Below are 17,517 nucleotides of genomic sequence, written 5' to 3'. Positions count from 1 at the left end.
AATTTGCCCACGAAGGACCACCATGCCACCTTCCTGTTCAAATGAGCACAGGTGAGTCCAAAAATGTATTGTATGCTGCTGCATAAATTATGTTATATGCCAGGGATATATGTATACTGTAAATAAGAAAGTAATACTAAGTTTATGTTGTGTAGTAAGTCTATTTTCCCTACTGTTCTGACTTGGTGGTGCACATGTAGCCGATAACCTGTTTTAGTGATATGTAATCATCGAATATTGTAAGACCTTTCATTGTCTGCTTACACTACCGGTCAAAAGTTTTAGAACACCTACTCATTCAAGGGTTTTTCTTTATTTTTACTATTTTCTACATTGTAGAATAATAGTGAAGACATCAAAACTATGAAAAAACACATATGGAATCATGTAGTAACCAAAAAAGTGTTAAACAAATCAAAATATATTTTACATTTGAGATTCTTCAAATAGCCATCCTTTGCCTTGATGACAGCTTTACACACTCTTGGCATTCTCTCAACCAGCTTCACCTGGAATGCTTTTCCAACAGTCTTAAAGCAGTTCCCACATATGCTGAGCACTTGTTGGCTGCTTTTTCTTCACTCTACGGTCCGACTTATCCCAAACCAATTGGGTCGAGTTTGGGGGATTGTGGAGGCCAAGTCATCTGATGCAGCACTCCATCACTCTCCGTCTTGGTAAAATAGCCCTTACACAGCCTGGGGGTGTGTTGGGTCATTGTCCCATTAAGCCCAAACCACATGGGATGGCGTATTGCTGCAGTATGCTGTGGTAGCCATGCTGGTTGAGTGTGCCTTGAATTATAAAAAAATCACAGATAGTATCACCAGCAAAGTACCCCCCCCCACACCATCACACTTCCTCCTCCATGCTTCAGGGTGGGAAATACACATGTGGAGATCATCCGTTCACTCACACCGCGTCTCACAAAGACACGGCGGTTGGAACCAAAAATCTCCAATTTGGACTCCAGACCAAAGGACAAATTTCCACCGGTCTAATCTCCATTGCTCATGTTTCTTGGCCCAAGCAAGTCTCTTCTTATTATTGGTGTCCTTTAGTAGTGTTTTCTTTGCAGCAAATCAATGGCCTGATTCACACAGTCTCCTCTGAACAGTTGATGTTGAGATGTATCTGTCAGCTGTCAGAGCAGCTCACAGATCACTGCACCTGTACATAGCCCATCTATAATTTAGCCTAAACAACTACCTCTTCCCCTACTGTATTTATTTATTTTGCTCCTTTGCACCCAATTATTTATATTTCTACTTTGCACTTCCTTCCACTACAAATCTACCATTCCAGTGTTTTACCTGCTATATTGTATTTACTTTGCCACCATGGCCTTTCTTTGCCTTTACCTCCCTTATCTCACCTCATTTGCTCACATTGTATATAGACTTATTTTTCTACTGTATTATTGACTGTATGTTTGTTTTATTCCATGTGTAACTCTGTGTTGTTGTATGTGTAGAACTGCTTTGCTTTATCTTGACCAGGTCGCAATTGTAAATGAGAACTTGTTCTCAACTTGCCTATCTGGTTAAATAAAGGTGAAATAAAAAAAATAAAAAATAAAAATAATCTGTTACTTGAACTCTGTGAAGCATTTATTTGGGCTGCAATTTCTGAGGCTGGTAACTCTAATGAACTTATGCTCTGCAGCAGAGGTAACTCTGGGTCTTCCATTCCGGTGGCGGTCCTCATGGGACTGCACTTGAAGAAACTTTCAAAGTTCTTGACATTTTCCATATTGACTGACCTTCATGTCTTAAAGTAATGATGGACTGTCATTTCTCTTTGCTTATTTGAGCTGTTCTTGCCATAATATGGACTTGGTATTTTACCAAATAGGGCTATATTCTGTATACCACCCATAACTTGTCACAACACAACTGATTGGCTCAAACACATAAAGAAGGAAAGAAATTCCCCAAATTAACTATTAAGGCACACCTGTTAATTGAAATGCACTCCAGGTGACTACCTCATGAAGCTGGTTGAGAGAATGCCAAGATTGTGCAAAGCTGTCATCAAGGCAAAGGGTTGCTTTTTGAAGAATCTCAAATATAAAATATATTTTGATTTGTTTAACACTTTTTTGGTTACTACAGTCGTGGCCAAAAGTTTTGAGAATGACACAAATATGAAACATTTCCGCTGCATTTCAGCCCTGCCACAAAAGGACCAGCTGACATCATGTCAGTGATTCTCTCGTTAACACGGGTGTGAGTGTTGACGAGGACAAGGCTGGAGATCACTCTGTCATACTGATTGAGTTTGAATAACAGACTGGAAACTTCAAAAGGAGGGTGGTGCTTGGAATCCTTGTTTTTCCTCTGTCAAACATGGTTACCTGCAAGGAAACACATACCGTCGTCATTGCTTTGCACAAAAAGGGCTTCACAGGCAAGGATATTGAGCCAGTAAGATTGCACCTAAATCAACCATTTATCGGATCATCAAGAACTTCAAGGAGAGCAGTTCAATTGTTGTGAAGAAGGCTTCAGGGCACCCAAGAAAGTCCAGCAAGCGCCAGGACCGTCTCCTAAAGTTGATTCAGCTGCAAGATCGGGGCACCACAAGTACAGACCTTGCTCAGGAATGGCAGCAGGCAGGTGTGAGTGCATCTGCATGCACAGTGAGGCAAAGACTTTTGGAGGATGGCCTGGTGTCAAGAAGGGCAGCAAAGAAGCCACTTCTCTCCAGGAAAAACATCAGGGACAGACTGATATTCTGCGAAATGTACAGGTATTGGACTGCTGAGGACTGGGGTAAAGTCATTTTCTCTGATGAATCCCCTTTCCGTTTGTTTGAGGCATCCGGAAAAAAGCTTGTCCGGAGAAGACAAGGTGAGCGCTACCATCAGTCCTGTGTCATGCCAACAGTAAAGCATCCTGAGGCCATTCATGTGTGGGGTTGCTTCTCAGCCAAGGGAGTGGGCTCACTCAGAATTTTGCCTAAGAACACAGCCATGAATAAAGAATGGTACCAACACATCCTCCGAGAGCAACTTCTCCCAACCATCCAGGAACAGTTTGGTGACGATCAATTCCTTTTCCAGCATGATGGAGCACCTTGCCATAAGGCAAAAGTGATAACTAAGAGGCTCGGGGAACAAAACATCGATATTTTGGGTTCATGGCCAGGAAACTCCCCAGACCTTAATCCCATTGAGAACTTGTGGTCAATCCTCAAGAGGCGGGTGGACAAACAAAACCCCACAAATTCTGACAAACTCCAAGCATTGATTATGCAAGAATGGGCTGCCATCAGTCAGGATGTGGCCCAGAAGTTAATTGACAGCATGCCAGGGCGGATTGCATAGGTCTTGAAAAAGAAGGGGCAACACTGCAAATATTGACTCTTTGCATCAACTTCATGTAATTGATAATACAAGCCTTTGACACTTATGAAATGCTTGTAATTATACTTCAGTATTCCATTGTAACATCTGACAAAAGTATCTAAAGACACTGAAACAGCCAACTTTGTGAAAATTAATATTTGTGTCATTCTCAAAACTTTTGGCCACGACTGTACATGATTCCATATGTGTTTTTTCATGGTTTTGATGTCTTCATTACTATTAAAAAAATGTAGAAAATAGTCAAATAAAGAAAACCCTTAAATGAGAAGGTGTTCTAAAACTTTTGACCGGTAGTGTATATGCCGCCTTTATTTATCCTACGGTTCTGACTTGATGTACAAGGAGAACACTGTAAGAACGGCCCATGTTCTGAATTTTGTCGCTGTACATTTCAAAAGTGCTGAACAAATATATTGACTACGTTTGTCCTAGCTCACTCATGAATGTCTTAATCGAAATTACGGACTGCCTCTTATCCGCTTGTCGTCCCCTTACGTTTTTTAAAAGGCAGTAAATGAGGCTGAATGAATTGTTTCGCTGCCAGACAAGGCTCCGCTGATAGCCAGGTGTAGCAGTGGTAAGGTGTTGGAACTGCTGTTGGGACTCTGCTGTTGGGACAACTTTATGTAGGCACCGTTTGTCACCGTTAGTCACCGTTATACTGCAATTAACATATTGTTTAGTGTTGTGTAGTGGCTTTGTTGGCATGCATCCCCCCATTTTTGGGGGGGTTTGATAGAGGAATTACGATAGAGGAAACCAAGTCTAGATTTAACTTTAGCCTGCAGCTTTGATATGTGCTGAGAAGGACAGTGTACGGTATCGCCATACTCCCATTCAGTATGATGCTTTTGTCAGGGACAGGCGGACCACTTACTAGATTGGACTATTTGATTGATCAGACTTGGGAAACAGTACTATCAGATTAGAACATTTGAGGTGCATGCATGGACACCTAGGAACAGTAACGTCTCTGTACCTGTAAAAACATGTGGTTGATTATCTCTGCATCTCCACTCTCCTGCAGCTGTTCTGGGTCAGCATCCATCACCATTCTCCAGTCAAGATGAGGAGGCATTTTGACAATTGTGTTAACTAACAGGAACTGTGGAACAAATAGATGGACAGACACACAATGTAAGTTAGGGTAATGCTGTAAAGGGACAACATAGCTATGGCTATTATCCTTGCAAAATGCATTTTATTTGTGGCTATGTAGCTAGCTAACATTAGCTTCTGCTATTTGCTTCAAGATGTGTTTAACATTGCATTGGGCGACGCAAAATACATTCAACAATCTATATGAATAACATATGGTGATATGTATTATTTTCCTTTCATCAGTAAGACATTAACTTTTACCTAACCTTTTTTCATATACCCGCTACAACGTACTGTTTGGGTAGCTCACTTGCTAGTTTAGCTAGCCATCTTCAACGGCTGCTCCAGTTGCTAAGTTACCGTTGACAACAGTCGTAAATCGATTCGTACAACTTCTTCGTCAATGAGGTTAAACGGCGGTTGGCATCCAATTTGTTGCATTACCGCCACCTACTACACAGGAGTGCTACTCCCTTATACTTTACTTGAAAAATAAAAATGTACTAAGTAAATACCCTACCATCTCACACTATACTCACTAATTTCAAAATGATATAACATGAACACCCCCCTACTCCACTAATTAAATGTATATATTCCTACCTCATGCCATCACTCTGAAAGGATGGGACATCACCACTTAACACATCTATAAGTCTATGCTAGGTAAAGCCCCGCCTTATCTCAGCTCACTGGTCACCATAGCAGCACCCACCCTTAGCACGCGCTCCAGCAGGTATATTTCACTGGTCACCCCCAAAGCCAATTCCTCCTTTGGTTGTCTTTCCTTCCAGTTTTCTGCTGCCAATGACTGGAATGAATTGCAAACATCACTGAAGCTGGAGACTCATATCTCCCTCACTAACTTTAAGCACTAGCTGTCAGAGCAGCTCACAGATCACGGCGCCTGAACATAGCCCATCTGTAAATAGCCCATCCAACTACCTCCTCCCTATTCTTTTTTTTTCTTCTCCTTTTGCTCCTTTGCACCCCATCATTAAATTTGCAGACAACACAACAGTGGTAGGCCTGATCACCGACAACGACGAGACAGCCTATAGGGAGGTCAGAGACCTGGCCGGGTGGTGCCAGAATAACAACCTATCCCTCAACGTAACAAAGACTAAGGAGATGATTGTCGACTAGAGGAAAAGGAGCACCGAGCACGTCCCCATTCTCATCGACGGGGCTGTAGTGGAGCAGGTTGAGAACTTCAAATTCCACATCAACAACAAACTAGAATGGTCCAAACACACCAAGACAGTCGTGAAGAGGGCACGACAAAGCCTATTCCCCCTCAGGAAACTAAAAAGATTTGGCATGGGTCCTGAGATCCTCAAAAGGTTATACAGCTGCAACATCGAGAGCATCCTGACCGGTTGCATCACTGCCTGGTACGGCAATTGCTCGGCCTTTGACCGCAAGGCACTTCAGAGGGTAGTGCGTACGGTCCAATACATCACTGGGGCAAAGCTGCCTGCCATCCATGACCTCTACACCAGGCGGTGTCAGAGGAAGGCCCTAAAAATTGTCAAAGACCCCAGCCACCCCAGTCATAGACTGTTCTCTCTACTACCGCATGGTAAGCGGTACCGGAGTGCCAAGTCTAGGACAAAAAGGCTTCTCAACAGTTTTTACCCCCAAGCCATGACTTCTGAATAGACCCCCGCATACCCTCTTTTACGCTGCTGCTACTCTCTGTTTATCTTATATGCATAGTCACTTTAACCATACATCCATGTACATACTACCTCAATTGGCCCGACCAACCAGTGCTCCCGCACATTTGCTAACTGGGCTATCTGCATTGTGTCCCACCTACCGCCAACCCCTTTTACGCTACTGCTGCTCTCTGTTCATCATATATGCATAGTCACTTTAACCATACCTACATGTACATACTACCTCAATCAGCCTAACCAGTGTCTGTATATAGCCTTGCTACTCTTATTTTCAAATGTATTTTTACTGTCGTTTTATTTCTTTACTTACCTACACACACACACCTTTTTTTTCGCACTATTGGTTAGAGCCTGTAAGTAAGCATTTCACTGTAAGGTCTACACCTGTTGTATTCGGCGCACGTGACAAATAAACTTTGATTTGATGTATCTCTACTTGCACATTCATCTTCTGCACATCTATCACTCCAGTGTCTAATTATTTCACCACTATGGCCTATTTATTGCCATACCTCCCTTATCTAACCTCATTTGCACACACTGTATATAGACTTTTTTTCTATTGCGTTATTGACTGTATGTTTGTTTATTCCACGTGTAACTCGGTGTTGTTGTTTGTGTCGCACTGCTTTGCTTAATCTTGGCCAGGTCGCAGTTGTAAATGAGAACTTGTTCTCAACTAGCCTACCTGGTTAAATAAAGGTGAAATATATATATTTTTTAAATCCTGTAACTCTTCTGCTGTCAAGTCTCACACACCTAAATACCTCTGCAGCTGCCACCACAACCTCAATTTTCTGAGACTTCTGATCCGTCCCTGCAGTACAATTGATAACCATTGATATAAATGCTAAAAATCCAATCTTATTGAAACTTATTTCACTTTTTGGCCTATCCCTCTGTACTGGTATATCTCTACTACTCTCCCCACTCCTCCCCCTTAACCCATCTTCCTCGACTTTCTTCACTGCCTCAGCATATGACAGCTTCTGCTCTACTCTACCCTGGAAACCCCACCTGCCTCTCTCGCATGGGACATTTCTGATCCCCAGCTCCAAGGGCACCCCTACAATTAACACATTCCACTACTTTCCCCAATACTACACATTCCTTTGTCTCATGCCCTTCTGCACATTTCTCACACCTTGGACCCTACCGCCTACACACTGCTGCCACATGCCCATAAGCTTAACACCTGTAGCGTCTTAATGTATTCGGCACATACGCTCGTACAGGATAACTTATATATCCTAACTTCACTTTGTCAAGCAAAGACTCAATTGACAAAACTCAAAAGAACAGATAATGACTCTTCTGTTTCCTCACTCTCGCCACCCTGTCTGCGTCCCATCAAACGACGAGCGTTACGTACAACGGGGATCTTTGCCCTCAGCTGGTCAATTCGAACAACCTGCTACTTTACGGCTGATAACGTCGTATCACTGCTGCAAAAGCTATTCAGCGAGCCAAAGCGCGTTCTGTCCTCTTTAAAACACGTTTGAAGTTTTATAGAAAATGCATTTTAGTCTCCACCTTATTTTTAATTTTTTTACAGTGTCATTGGATGTCTGACAACAACATTATAGTCACGGCTGTTTCAGAAATTAATGCCACTTTTTACCTTCAACTTTGCCCCGGAAATGTTTTGGGATTTATTGCTAGCCTTTTTGGGAGTTTTTATGTTCCTAGTTGTTAGCGTATTCAACATTAGAATGTCAATGGCCGATAAAATACTCTAATTCACGTATGTTTCTGTATTTTCACACTAATTCTAACATTGTTATTGAACATAACATTTTAGGAAATGTAAGGAATTGTTATCAGTAGTTTGTAAACGAGATAAGTCAAACGCTAGATATCCAAACATTTTACCGGGTTTAACCGACGTAGAACTAGCAGGCGTAGAAAGACCTACAGTAGCTAGCTAACGTTAGTTGTTGTTTTCCGTCTAATTCGTCGCAATTACTGTCTAGCTACATGATAATGTTTGACGTTTATTGAAGTTAAATGTAACATGTATAACTAACATGACTGAAACGGCATGATTCCAATCGAATTGTGTTCTCGATGGATAGTTTTGCTAACTAGTGAGGAACTAAGCTAACTAATGCCAGGGACTAGAGCTAGCACACTACATTGCAGCCATTCACGTTTTAATATGATCTCCCTGGTCATCGTTAGTATTAATCGAATCTGTCTGCGTTGTATGGGAACATGAATCAGAGTTTACTAGAAGGCATACATTGTTGTGATGCCAGTCTTTTGTCACCAGGCTGTGGCATTGGCATCCTAGCAAATCTGGGCTGGACACATTGTATGTGTGAACCATAATGTGATATTGAACAAAGAAATCCTCTAGTCTGATCTCTTCTGTCCTGCTCTTACTTCTTCTATCACAGTGATCAATGAAGCCGTTGGTCAGCAATGGCTGTCGTGTCGTGGATGGAGATATTGCTTTTGACTGGACTGGTGGTGGGGTGTTACTGGAACAGCCTGTCCTGTGGCTTTGTGTTTGATGATGTCTCAGCCATCCTGGACAACAAGGACCTGCGGCCTGCTACCCCTCTCCGCAACCTCTTCCTCAATGACTTCTGGGGCACGCCCATGGCTGAGGTGATTTGAATCTGTCTGGTGCACTAGATTACCCATGACATGTCATGCAACCAATGACTGTATATATGAATTGACAAAGCCATCGACTATGTGACACCATTCATAACTATGTGAAGAGTTTCTTCACCCAGAGGTGCAACATCGCAAGACTTTTGAGAAAACTTGTCAAGCAGACGAGGCCGGGGTTTGAGACGTCAATGGGAGAAGCGAAACATTATTCCGTAGCTGTTTATTTTCTAAATCTAAGGGCACAAACTAGATTCAAGCCGCTGTCTTAAAGCAAATCAAATAAAACTTTATTTGTCAATGCGCCGAATACAAGAAGTGTAAACCTTAACGTAAAATGCTTACAAGCCCTTAACCAAGAGTGCAGTTCAAGAAGAGTTAATAAAATATTTACCAAATAAACTAAAGTAAAAAGTAACACAATAAAATAACAATAACGAGGCTATAAACGGGGTACCGGAACCGAGTCACTGTGCGAGGTACAGGTTAGATGAGGTAATTTGTACATGTAGGTAGGGATGAACTGACTGCATAGATAATAAACAGCCAGTAGCAGCAGTGTACAAAACAAATGGAAGGGGAGTGGGGTCAATGTAAATAGTCCGGTGGCATTTTTGAGTAATTGTTCAGCAGTCTTATGGCTTGGGGGTAGAAGCTGTTAAGGAGTATTTTGGTCCTAGACTTGGCGCTCCGGTACCGCTTGTCGTGCGGTAGCAGAGAGAACAGTCCTTGACTAGGGTGGCTGAAGTCTGACAATTTTTAGGGCTTTGCTCTGACACCGCCTGGTATAGACGTCCTGGATGGCAGGAAGCTTGGCCTCAGTGATTTGAATGGCCGTATGCACTACCCTCTGGAGTGCCTTGCGGTCGGAGGCCAAGCAGTTACCATACCAGTCAGGATGGTCTCAACGGTGCAGCAGTAGAATCTTTTGAGGATCTCGGGACCCATGTCAAATCTTTTTGTCGTGCCCTCTTCACGACTGTAGTTGAACGTGTTATTACTCCAACCTCATGAAAGTGACACTGATTACCATTAGACCCGATGATGTGTTTCTATCTATGATTTTTTTTTTTAAGTGTGTGTGTGTGTGTGTATATATATACAGTTGAAGTCTTAAGTTTACATACACTTAGGTTGGAGTCATTAAAACTCGTTTTTCAACCACTTCCCAAATGTCTTGTTAACAAACTATAGTTTTGGCAAGTCGGTTAGGACATCTACTTTGTGCATGACACAAGTAATTTTTCCAACACTTGTTTACAGACAGATTATTTAACTTGTAATTCACTATCACAATTCCAGTGGGTCAGAAGTTTACATGCACTAAGTTGACTGTGCCTTTAAACAGTTTGGAAGATTCCCGAAAATTATGTCATTGCTTTAGAAGCTTCTGATAGGCTAATTGACATAATTTGAGTCAATTGGAGGTGTACCTGTGGATGTATTTCAAGGCCTACCTTCAAACTCAGTGCCTCTTTGCTTGACATCATGGGAAAATCAAAAGAAGTCAGCCAAGACCTCAGAAAATAAATTGTAAACCTCCACAAGTCTGTTTCATCCTTGGGAGCAATTTCCAAACGCCTGAAGGTACCACGTTCATCTGTACAAACAATAGTACGCAAGTATAAACACCATGGGACCACGCAGCCGTCATATCACTCAGGAAGGAGACGCATTCTGTCTCCTAGAGATGAACGTACTTTGGTGCGAAAAGTGCAAATCAATCCCAGAACAACAGCAAAGGACCTTGTGAAGATGCTCGAGGAAACGGGTACAAAAGTATCTATATCCACAGTAAAACGAGTCCTATATCAACATAACCTGAAAGGCTGCTCAGCAAGGAAGAAGCCACTGCTCCAAAACCGCCATGAAAAAGCCAGTCTGTGGTTTGTAACTGCACATGGGGACAAAGATTGTACTTTTTGGAGAAATGTCCACTGGTCTGATGAAACAAAAATAGGACTGTTTGGCCATAATGAGCATTGTTATTTTTGGAGGAAAAAGGGGGAGGCTTGCAAGCCGAAGAACACCATCCCAACCGTGAAGCACGGGGGTGGCAGCATCATGTTGTGGGGGTGCTTTGCTGCAGGAGGGACTGGTGCTCTTCACAAAATAGATGGCATCATGAGGTAGGTAAATTATGTGGATATATTGAAGCATCATCTCAAGACATCAGTCAGGAAGTTAAACCCCAAACATACTTCCGAAGTTGTGGCAAAATAGTTAAAGCGAGTTTGTGCTGTTCTGTTAACGGAGTAGTACACAGCGTTGTACAAAATCTTCAGTTTCTTGGCAATTTCCTGCATGGAATAGCCATCATTTCTCAGAACAAGAATGGACTGAGAAGTTTCAGAGGGAAGGTCTTTGTTTCTGGCCATTTTGAGCCTGTAAGCAAACCCACAAATGGTGATGCTCCAGATACTCAACTAGTCTAAAGAATGCCAGTTTTAATGCTGCTTTAATCAGGACAACAGTTTTCAGCTGTGCTAATGTAATTGCAAAAGGATTTTCTAATGATCAGTTAGTCTTTTAAAATTATAAACTTGGATGAGCTAACACAATGTGCCATTGGAACAGAGGAGTGATGGTTGCTGATAATGGGAATCTGTACGCCTATGTAGATATTCGATAAAAAAATCTGCTGTTTCCAGCTACAATAGTCATTTACAACATTAACAATGTCTACGCTGTATTTCTGATACATTTAGTTATTTTAATGGACAATTATTTTTTGCATTTGTTAAAAAAAACATGACATTTCTAAGTGACCCCAAAGTTTTGAACTGTAGTGCATGTTAACTCACTCACTCACTCTCTCTACCGGTCAAAAGTTTTTTTAGAACACCTACTCAAATCAAGTTTTGTTCGTCACATGCGCCAAATACAACCGGTGTAGACCTTACAGTGAAATGCTTACTCACAAGCCTTTAACCAACAATGCAGTTTTAAGATTTTTTATTTTTTTTTATAATTAAAGAGCAGCAGTATATACAGGGGGTACTGGTCCAGAGTCAATGTGTGGGGGCACCAGTTAGTCGAGGTAATGTGTACATGTTGAGTTAAAGTGACTATGCATAGATAATAACAGAGTAGCAACAGTGTAAAAGAGGGAGGGGGGGTGGGGGCAATGTAAATAGTCCGGGTGGCCTTTTGATTAGATGTTCAGGAGTCTTATGGCTTGGGGTTAAAGCTGTTTAGAATCCTTTTGGAGCTAGACTTGGCGCTCTGGTACCGCTTGCCGTGCGGTAGCAGAGAGAACAGTCCTTGACTAGGGTGGCTGGAGTCTTTCACAATTTTTAGGTCCTTCCTGTGACACCGCCTGGTATGGAGGTCCTGGATGGCAGGAAGCTTGGCCCCAGTGATGTGAATGACCGTATGCACTCTGTAATGCCTTGCGGTCACAGGCCAAGCAGTTGCCATACCAGAAAGTGATGCAACCAGTCAGGATGCTCTCGATGGTGCAGCTGTTTAATTATTTGAGGATCCATGCCAAATCTTTTTAGTCTCCTGACTTAAAACAAAAATATATATTTCACCTTTATTTAACCAGGTAAGCTAGTTGAGAACAAGTTGTCATTTACAACTGCAACCTGGCCTAGATAAAGCAAAGCCGTGCGACACAAACAGAGTTAAACATGGGTTAAACAAGCGTACAGTCAATAACACAATAGAAAAAATGAACGTCTACATACAGTGTGTGCAAATGGCGTGAGGAGGTAAGGCAATAAATAGGCCATAGTAGCGAAGTAATTACAATTTAGCAGATTAACACGAGTGATAGATGAGCAGATGATGATGATGTGCAAGTAGTGATACTGGTGTGCAAAAGAGCAGAAAAGTAAATAAAACAATATGGGGATGAGGTAGGTAGATTGGGTGGGCTATTTACAGATGGACTATGTACAGCTGCAGCGATCAGTTAGCTGCTCAGATAGCTGATGTTTAAAGTTAGTGAGGGAAATGTAAGTCTCCAGCTTTAGGGATTTTTGCAATTCATTTCAGTCACTGGCAGCAGAGAACTGGATGGAAAGGCGGCAAAGGAGGTGCTGGCTTTGGGGATGACCAGTGAGATATACCTGCTGGAGCGTGTGTTACGGGTGGGTGTTGCTATCGTGAGCTGAGGTAAGGCGGAGCTTTACTTAGCATAGACTTATAGATGACCTGGAGCCAGTGGGTCTGGCGACGAATATGTAGTGAGGGCCAGCCGACTAGATCATACAGGTCGCGGTGGTGGGTGGTATAAGGGGCATTGGTAACAAAACGGATGGCACTGTGATAGAATGCATCCAGTTTGCTGAGTAGAGTATTGGAATCTATTTTGTAGATGACATCGCCGATGTCGAGGATCGGTAGGATAGTCAGTTTTACTAGGGTAAGTTTGGCGGCATGAGTGAAGGAGGTTTTGTTTTGCGAAATAGAAAGCTCATTCTAGATTTGATTTTTGATTGGAGATGTGTGAGTCTGGAAAGAGAGTTTACAGTCTAGCCAGACACCTAGGTATTTGTATTTGTCCACATAATCTAGGTCAGAACCGTCCAGAGTAGTGATGCTAGTTGGGCGGGCGGGTGCGGGCAGCGAACGGTTGAAAAGGGTGCATTTGGTTTTACTAGCGTTTTAAGAGCAGTTGGAGGCCACGGAAGGAGTGTTGTATGGCATTGAAGCTCGTTTGGAGGTTAGTTAACACAGTGTCCAAAGAAGGGCCAGATGTATACAGAATGGTGTCGTTTGCCTAGAGGTGGATCAGGGAATCACCCGCAGCAAGAGCAACATCGTTGATATATACAGAGAAAAGAGTCGGCCCAAGAATTGAACCCTGTGGTACCCCCATAGAGACTGCCAGAGGTCTGGACAACAGGCCCTCCGATTTGACACACTGAACTCTGTCTGAGAAGTAGTTGGTGAACCAGGCGAGGCAGTCATTTGAGAAACCAAGGCTGTTGAGTCTGCCGATAAGAATGTGGTGATTGACAGAGTTGAAAGCCTTGGCCAGGTCGATGAAGACGGCTGCACAGTACTGTCTTTTATCGATGGTGGTTATATCGTTTAGTACCTTGAGCGTGGTTGAGGTGCACTGGTGACCAGCTCGGAAACCAGATTGCACAGCGGGGAAGGTACGGTGGGATTCGAAATGGTCAGTGATCTGTTTATTAACTTGGCTTTCGAAGACTTTAGAAAGGCAGGGCAGGATGGATATAGGTCTATAACAGTTTGGGTCTAGAGTGTCACCCCCTTTGAGGAGGGGGATGACCGCAGCAGCTTTCCAATCTTTAGGGATCTCGGACGATACGAAAGAGGTTGAACAGACTGGTAATAGGGGTTGCAACAATGGTGGCGGATAGTTTTAGAAAGGGTCCAGTTTGTCTAGCCCAGCTTATTTGTACGGGTCTAGGTTTTGCAGCTCTTTCAGAACATCTGCTATCTGGATTTGGTGAAGGAGAAGCTGGGGAGGCTCGGGCAAGTAGCTGCGGGGGTGCGGAGCTGTTGGCCGGGGTTGGGGTAGCCAGGGGGGGGGAATAGGCTTTGTCCTGCCCTCTTCAGGACTGTCTTGGTGTGTTTTGACCATGATAGTTTGTTGGTGTGGACACCAAGGAACTTGAAGCTCTCAACCTGCTCCACTACAGCCTTGTCGATGAGAATGGGGGCTTGCTTGGTCCTTCTTTTCCTGCAGTCCACAATCATCCTGTTTGTCTTGATCACGTTGAGGGAGAGGTGGTTGTCCTGGCACCAGACGGCCAGGTCTCTGACCTCCTCCCTATAGGCTGTCTCATCGTTGTCTGTGATCAGGCCTGCCACTGTTGTGATATCGGCCAGCTTAATGATGGTGTTGGACTTGTGACTGGACTTATTCAAGGGTTTTTCTTTATTTTTTTCTATTTTCTACGTTGTAGAATAATAGTGAAGACATCAAAACTATGAAATCACACATGAAATCATGTAGTAACTAAAAGTTGTTAAACAAATCAAAATAAATGTGAGATTCTTCAAAGAAGCCACCCTTTGCCTAGATGACAGCTTTTGCACACTCTTGGCATTCTCTTAACCAGCTTCACCTGGAATGCTTTTCCAATGGTCTTGAAGGAGTTCCCACATATGCTGAGCACTTGTTGGCTGCTTTTCCTTCACTCTACGGTCCAACTCATCCCAAATCATTTCAATTGGTTTGAGGTTGGGTGATTGTGGAGGCCAGGCCATCTGATGCAGCACTTTGTCACTCTCCGTCTTGGTCAAATGGCCCTTACACAGCCTGGAGGTGTGTTGGGTCATTGACCTGTTGAAAAATAAATGATAGTCCCATTAAGCGCCAACCTGATGGGACGGCGTATTGCTGCAGAATGCTGTGGTAAGCGATGCTGGTTAAGTGTGAATTCTAAATATATCACTTACAATATTACCAGCAAAGCACCATCACACCCCTGCCGTGCTTCACAGTGGGAACAACACATGCGGAGATCATCCGTTCACCTGCTCTGCGTCTCACAAAGACACGGCAGTTGGAATCAAAAACCTCACATTTTTACTCATCAGTCCAAAGGACAGATGTCCACCGGTCTAATGTCCATTTCTCGTGTTTCTTGGCCCAAGCAAGTCTCTTCTTTTTATTGGTGTCCTTTAGTAGTGGTTTCTTTGCAGCAATTCAACTATGAAGGCCTATTCACGCAGTCTCCTCTGAACAGTTGATGTTGAGATTAGAGGTCGACCGATTATGATTTTTTTCAACGCCGATACTGATTATTGGAGGACCAGAAAGGCCGATACCGATTAATCGGCCGTTTTTTTTTTTAATGTATTATTATTATTTTTAATTTTTTAGCTTCTTTGTAATAATGACAATTACAACAATACTGAATGAACACTTATTTTAACTTAATATAATACATCAATAAAATCAATTTAGCCTGAAATAAATAATGAAACATGTTCAATTTGGTTTAAATAATGCAAAACAAAGTGTTGGAGAAGAAAGTAAAAGTGCAATATGTGCCATGTAAGAAAGCTAATGTTTAAGTTCCTTGCTCAGAACATGGGAACATATGAAAGCTAGTGGTTCCTTTTAACATGAGTCTTCAATATTCCCAGGTAAAAGTTTTAGGTTGTAGTTATTATAGGAATTATAGGACTACTTCTCTCTATATGATTTGTATTTCATATACCTTTGACTATTGGATGTTCTTATAAGCAGTATTGCCAGTGTAACATTATAGCCTCCGTCCCTCTCCTCGCTCCTACCTGGACTAAAACCAGGAACACATCGACAACAGCCACCCTCGAAGCAGCGTTACCCATGCAGAGGAAGGGAAACAACTACTCCAAGTCTCAGAGCGAGTGACGTTTGAAACCCTATTAGCGTGCACCCGGCTAACTAGCTAGCCATTTCACATCGGTTACACCAGCCTAATCTTGGGAGTTGATAGGCTTGAAGGGGTGGGTATAATTTGTGGAACGTTCCAACTGGAATCTGTTCCAAAAAACGTAAAGTAAAAGGTTGCCAACCAACAATGCATACAAAGTAGCAACGCATACAAACCTAGCTAACTAGCTGCCGAATAGGCATCAACTCACCACGTTGCTTATTCTTAATGTTTGTCCATAGGCAAACAAACATGTGAGGACAGACATTTTTCGGAATAAACGTGATGAGTGAAAAATGCAATGAAATAGACCACTCCCTACCCGGTATGCATTGTTTTTTGGAAACCTTGTTATTTACTAAGTTTTTGGAATAGATTCCTGTTGGAACGTTCCACAAATTATACCCACCCAGGTTGAAGTCATAAACAGCACAATGCTTGAAGCACAGCGAAGGGCTGTTTAATGAATGCTTACGAGCCTGCTGCTGCCTAACACCGCTCAGTCAGACTGCTCCATCAAATCATAGACTTAATTATAATATAATAAACACACAGAAATACGAGCCTTAGGTCATTAGTATGGTCGAATCCGGAAACTATCATCTCGAAGAAAAATGTTTTTTCTTTCAGTGACATACGGAGCCGTTCCGTATTTTATCTAACGGGTGGCTAAGTCTAAATATTCCTGTTAGGCATTGATGTTTATGGTTAGGTACATTGGTGCAACGACAGTACTTGCGCTTGTTAAATCAACACCTGTTTGTCGAAGTAGGCTGTGATTCAATGAAAATTAACAGGCACCGCATCGATTATAAGCAACGCAGGACATGTTAGAATAACTAGTAATATCATCAACCATGTGTAGTTAACTAGTGATTATGTTAAGATTGATAGTTTTTTATAAGTCTAATGCTAGGTAGCAACTTGCCTTTGCTTCTTGCTGCCCTCGCGTAACAGGTAGTCAGCCTGTTAATCCTTGTGGAGTGCAATGTATGGCAGGTGGTTAGAGCGTTGGACTGGTAACCGAAGGTTGCAAAAACGAATCCCCCCTGAACAAGGCAGTTAACCCCCGTTTCTAGGCCGTCATTGTAAATAAGAATGTGTTCTTAATCTGACTTGCCTAGTTAAATAAAGGTGTTCAAAAAATAATAAAAATAAAAAAATCAGCAAATCGGTGGCCAAAAATACCGATTACCGATTGTTATGAGAACTTGAAATCGGCCCTAATTAATCGGCCATTCCGATTAATCGGTTGACCTCTAGTTGAGATGTGTCGGTTCTTTGAACTCTGAAGCATTTATTTGGGCTGCAATTTCTGAGGCTGTTAACTCTAATGAACTTATCCTCTGCATCAGAGGTAACTCTGGGTCTTCCATTCCTGTGGCGGTCCTCATGA

The 17,517-nt window shown here is 42.5% G+C and overlaps 2 protein-coding genes across 5 annotated transcripts in view; one reads left to right on the top strand and one right to left on the bottom strand.

Moving 5' to 3' along the window:
- Positions 1-7,563, bottom strand: part of cep290 (centrosomal protein 290) — a 56,151-nt gene extending 48,588 nt beyond the window's left edge. Inside the window, exons 1-2 of one of the 4 annotated variants that reach the window (XM_045688446.1) lie at positions 7,480-7,563; positions 4,350-4,475 (exon numbers count right to left, since the gene is read on the bottom strand). In XM_045688446.1, coding sequence (XP_045544402.1) covers positions 4,350-4,448 — 99 coding nt within the window. In that variant the 5' untranslated portion in view covers positions 4,449-4,475; positions 7,480-7,563. Of the gene's footprint in view, positions 1-4,349; positions 4,476-4,737; positions 5,022-7,479 lie in introns of those variants that run through there. The other 3 variants (XM_045688448.1, XM_014125669.2, XM_045688447.1) reach the window with 3 other exon arrangements.
- Positions 7,564-7,593: 30 nt separating this feature from the next.
- Positions 7,594-17,517, top strand: part of tmtc3 (transmembrane O-mannosyltransferase targeting cadherins 3) — a 140,660-nt gene continuing 130,736 nt past the window's right edge. Inside the window, exons 1-2 of the mRNA XM_014125664.2 lie at positions 7,594-7,897; positions 8,553-8,766. Of these exons, the coding sequence (XP_013981139.1) occupies positions 8,578-8,766 (189 nt within the window). The 5' untranslated portion in view covers positions 7,594-7,897; positions 8,553-8,577. The remainder of the gene's footprint in view (positions 7,898-8,552; positions 8,767-17,517) is intronic.

The sequence above is a fragment of the Salmo salar genome, chromosome ssa10 (assembly GCF_905237065.1).
Source record: "Salmo salar chromosome ssa10, Ssal_v3.1, whole genome shotgun sequence".
In the NCBI taxonomy this organism is placed as follows: Eukaryota; Metazoa; Chordata; class Actinopteri; order Salmoniformes; family Salmonidae; genus Salmo; species Salmo salar.
Note: the sequence above shows the minus strand (reverse complement) of the source record. Positions and strands in the feature narration are given on the sequence as shown.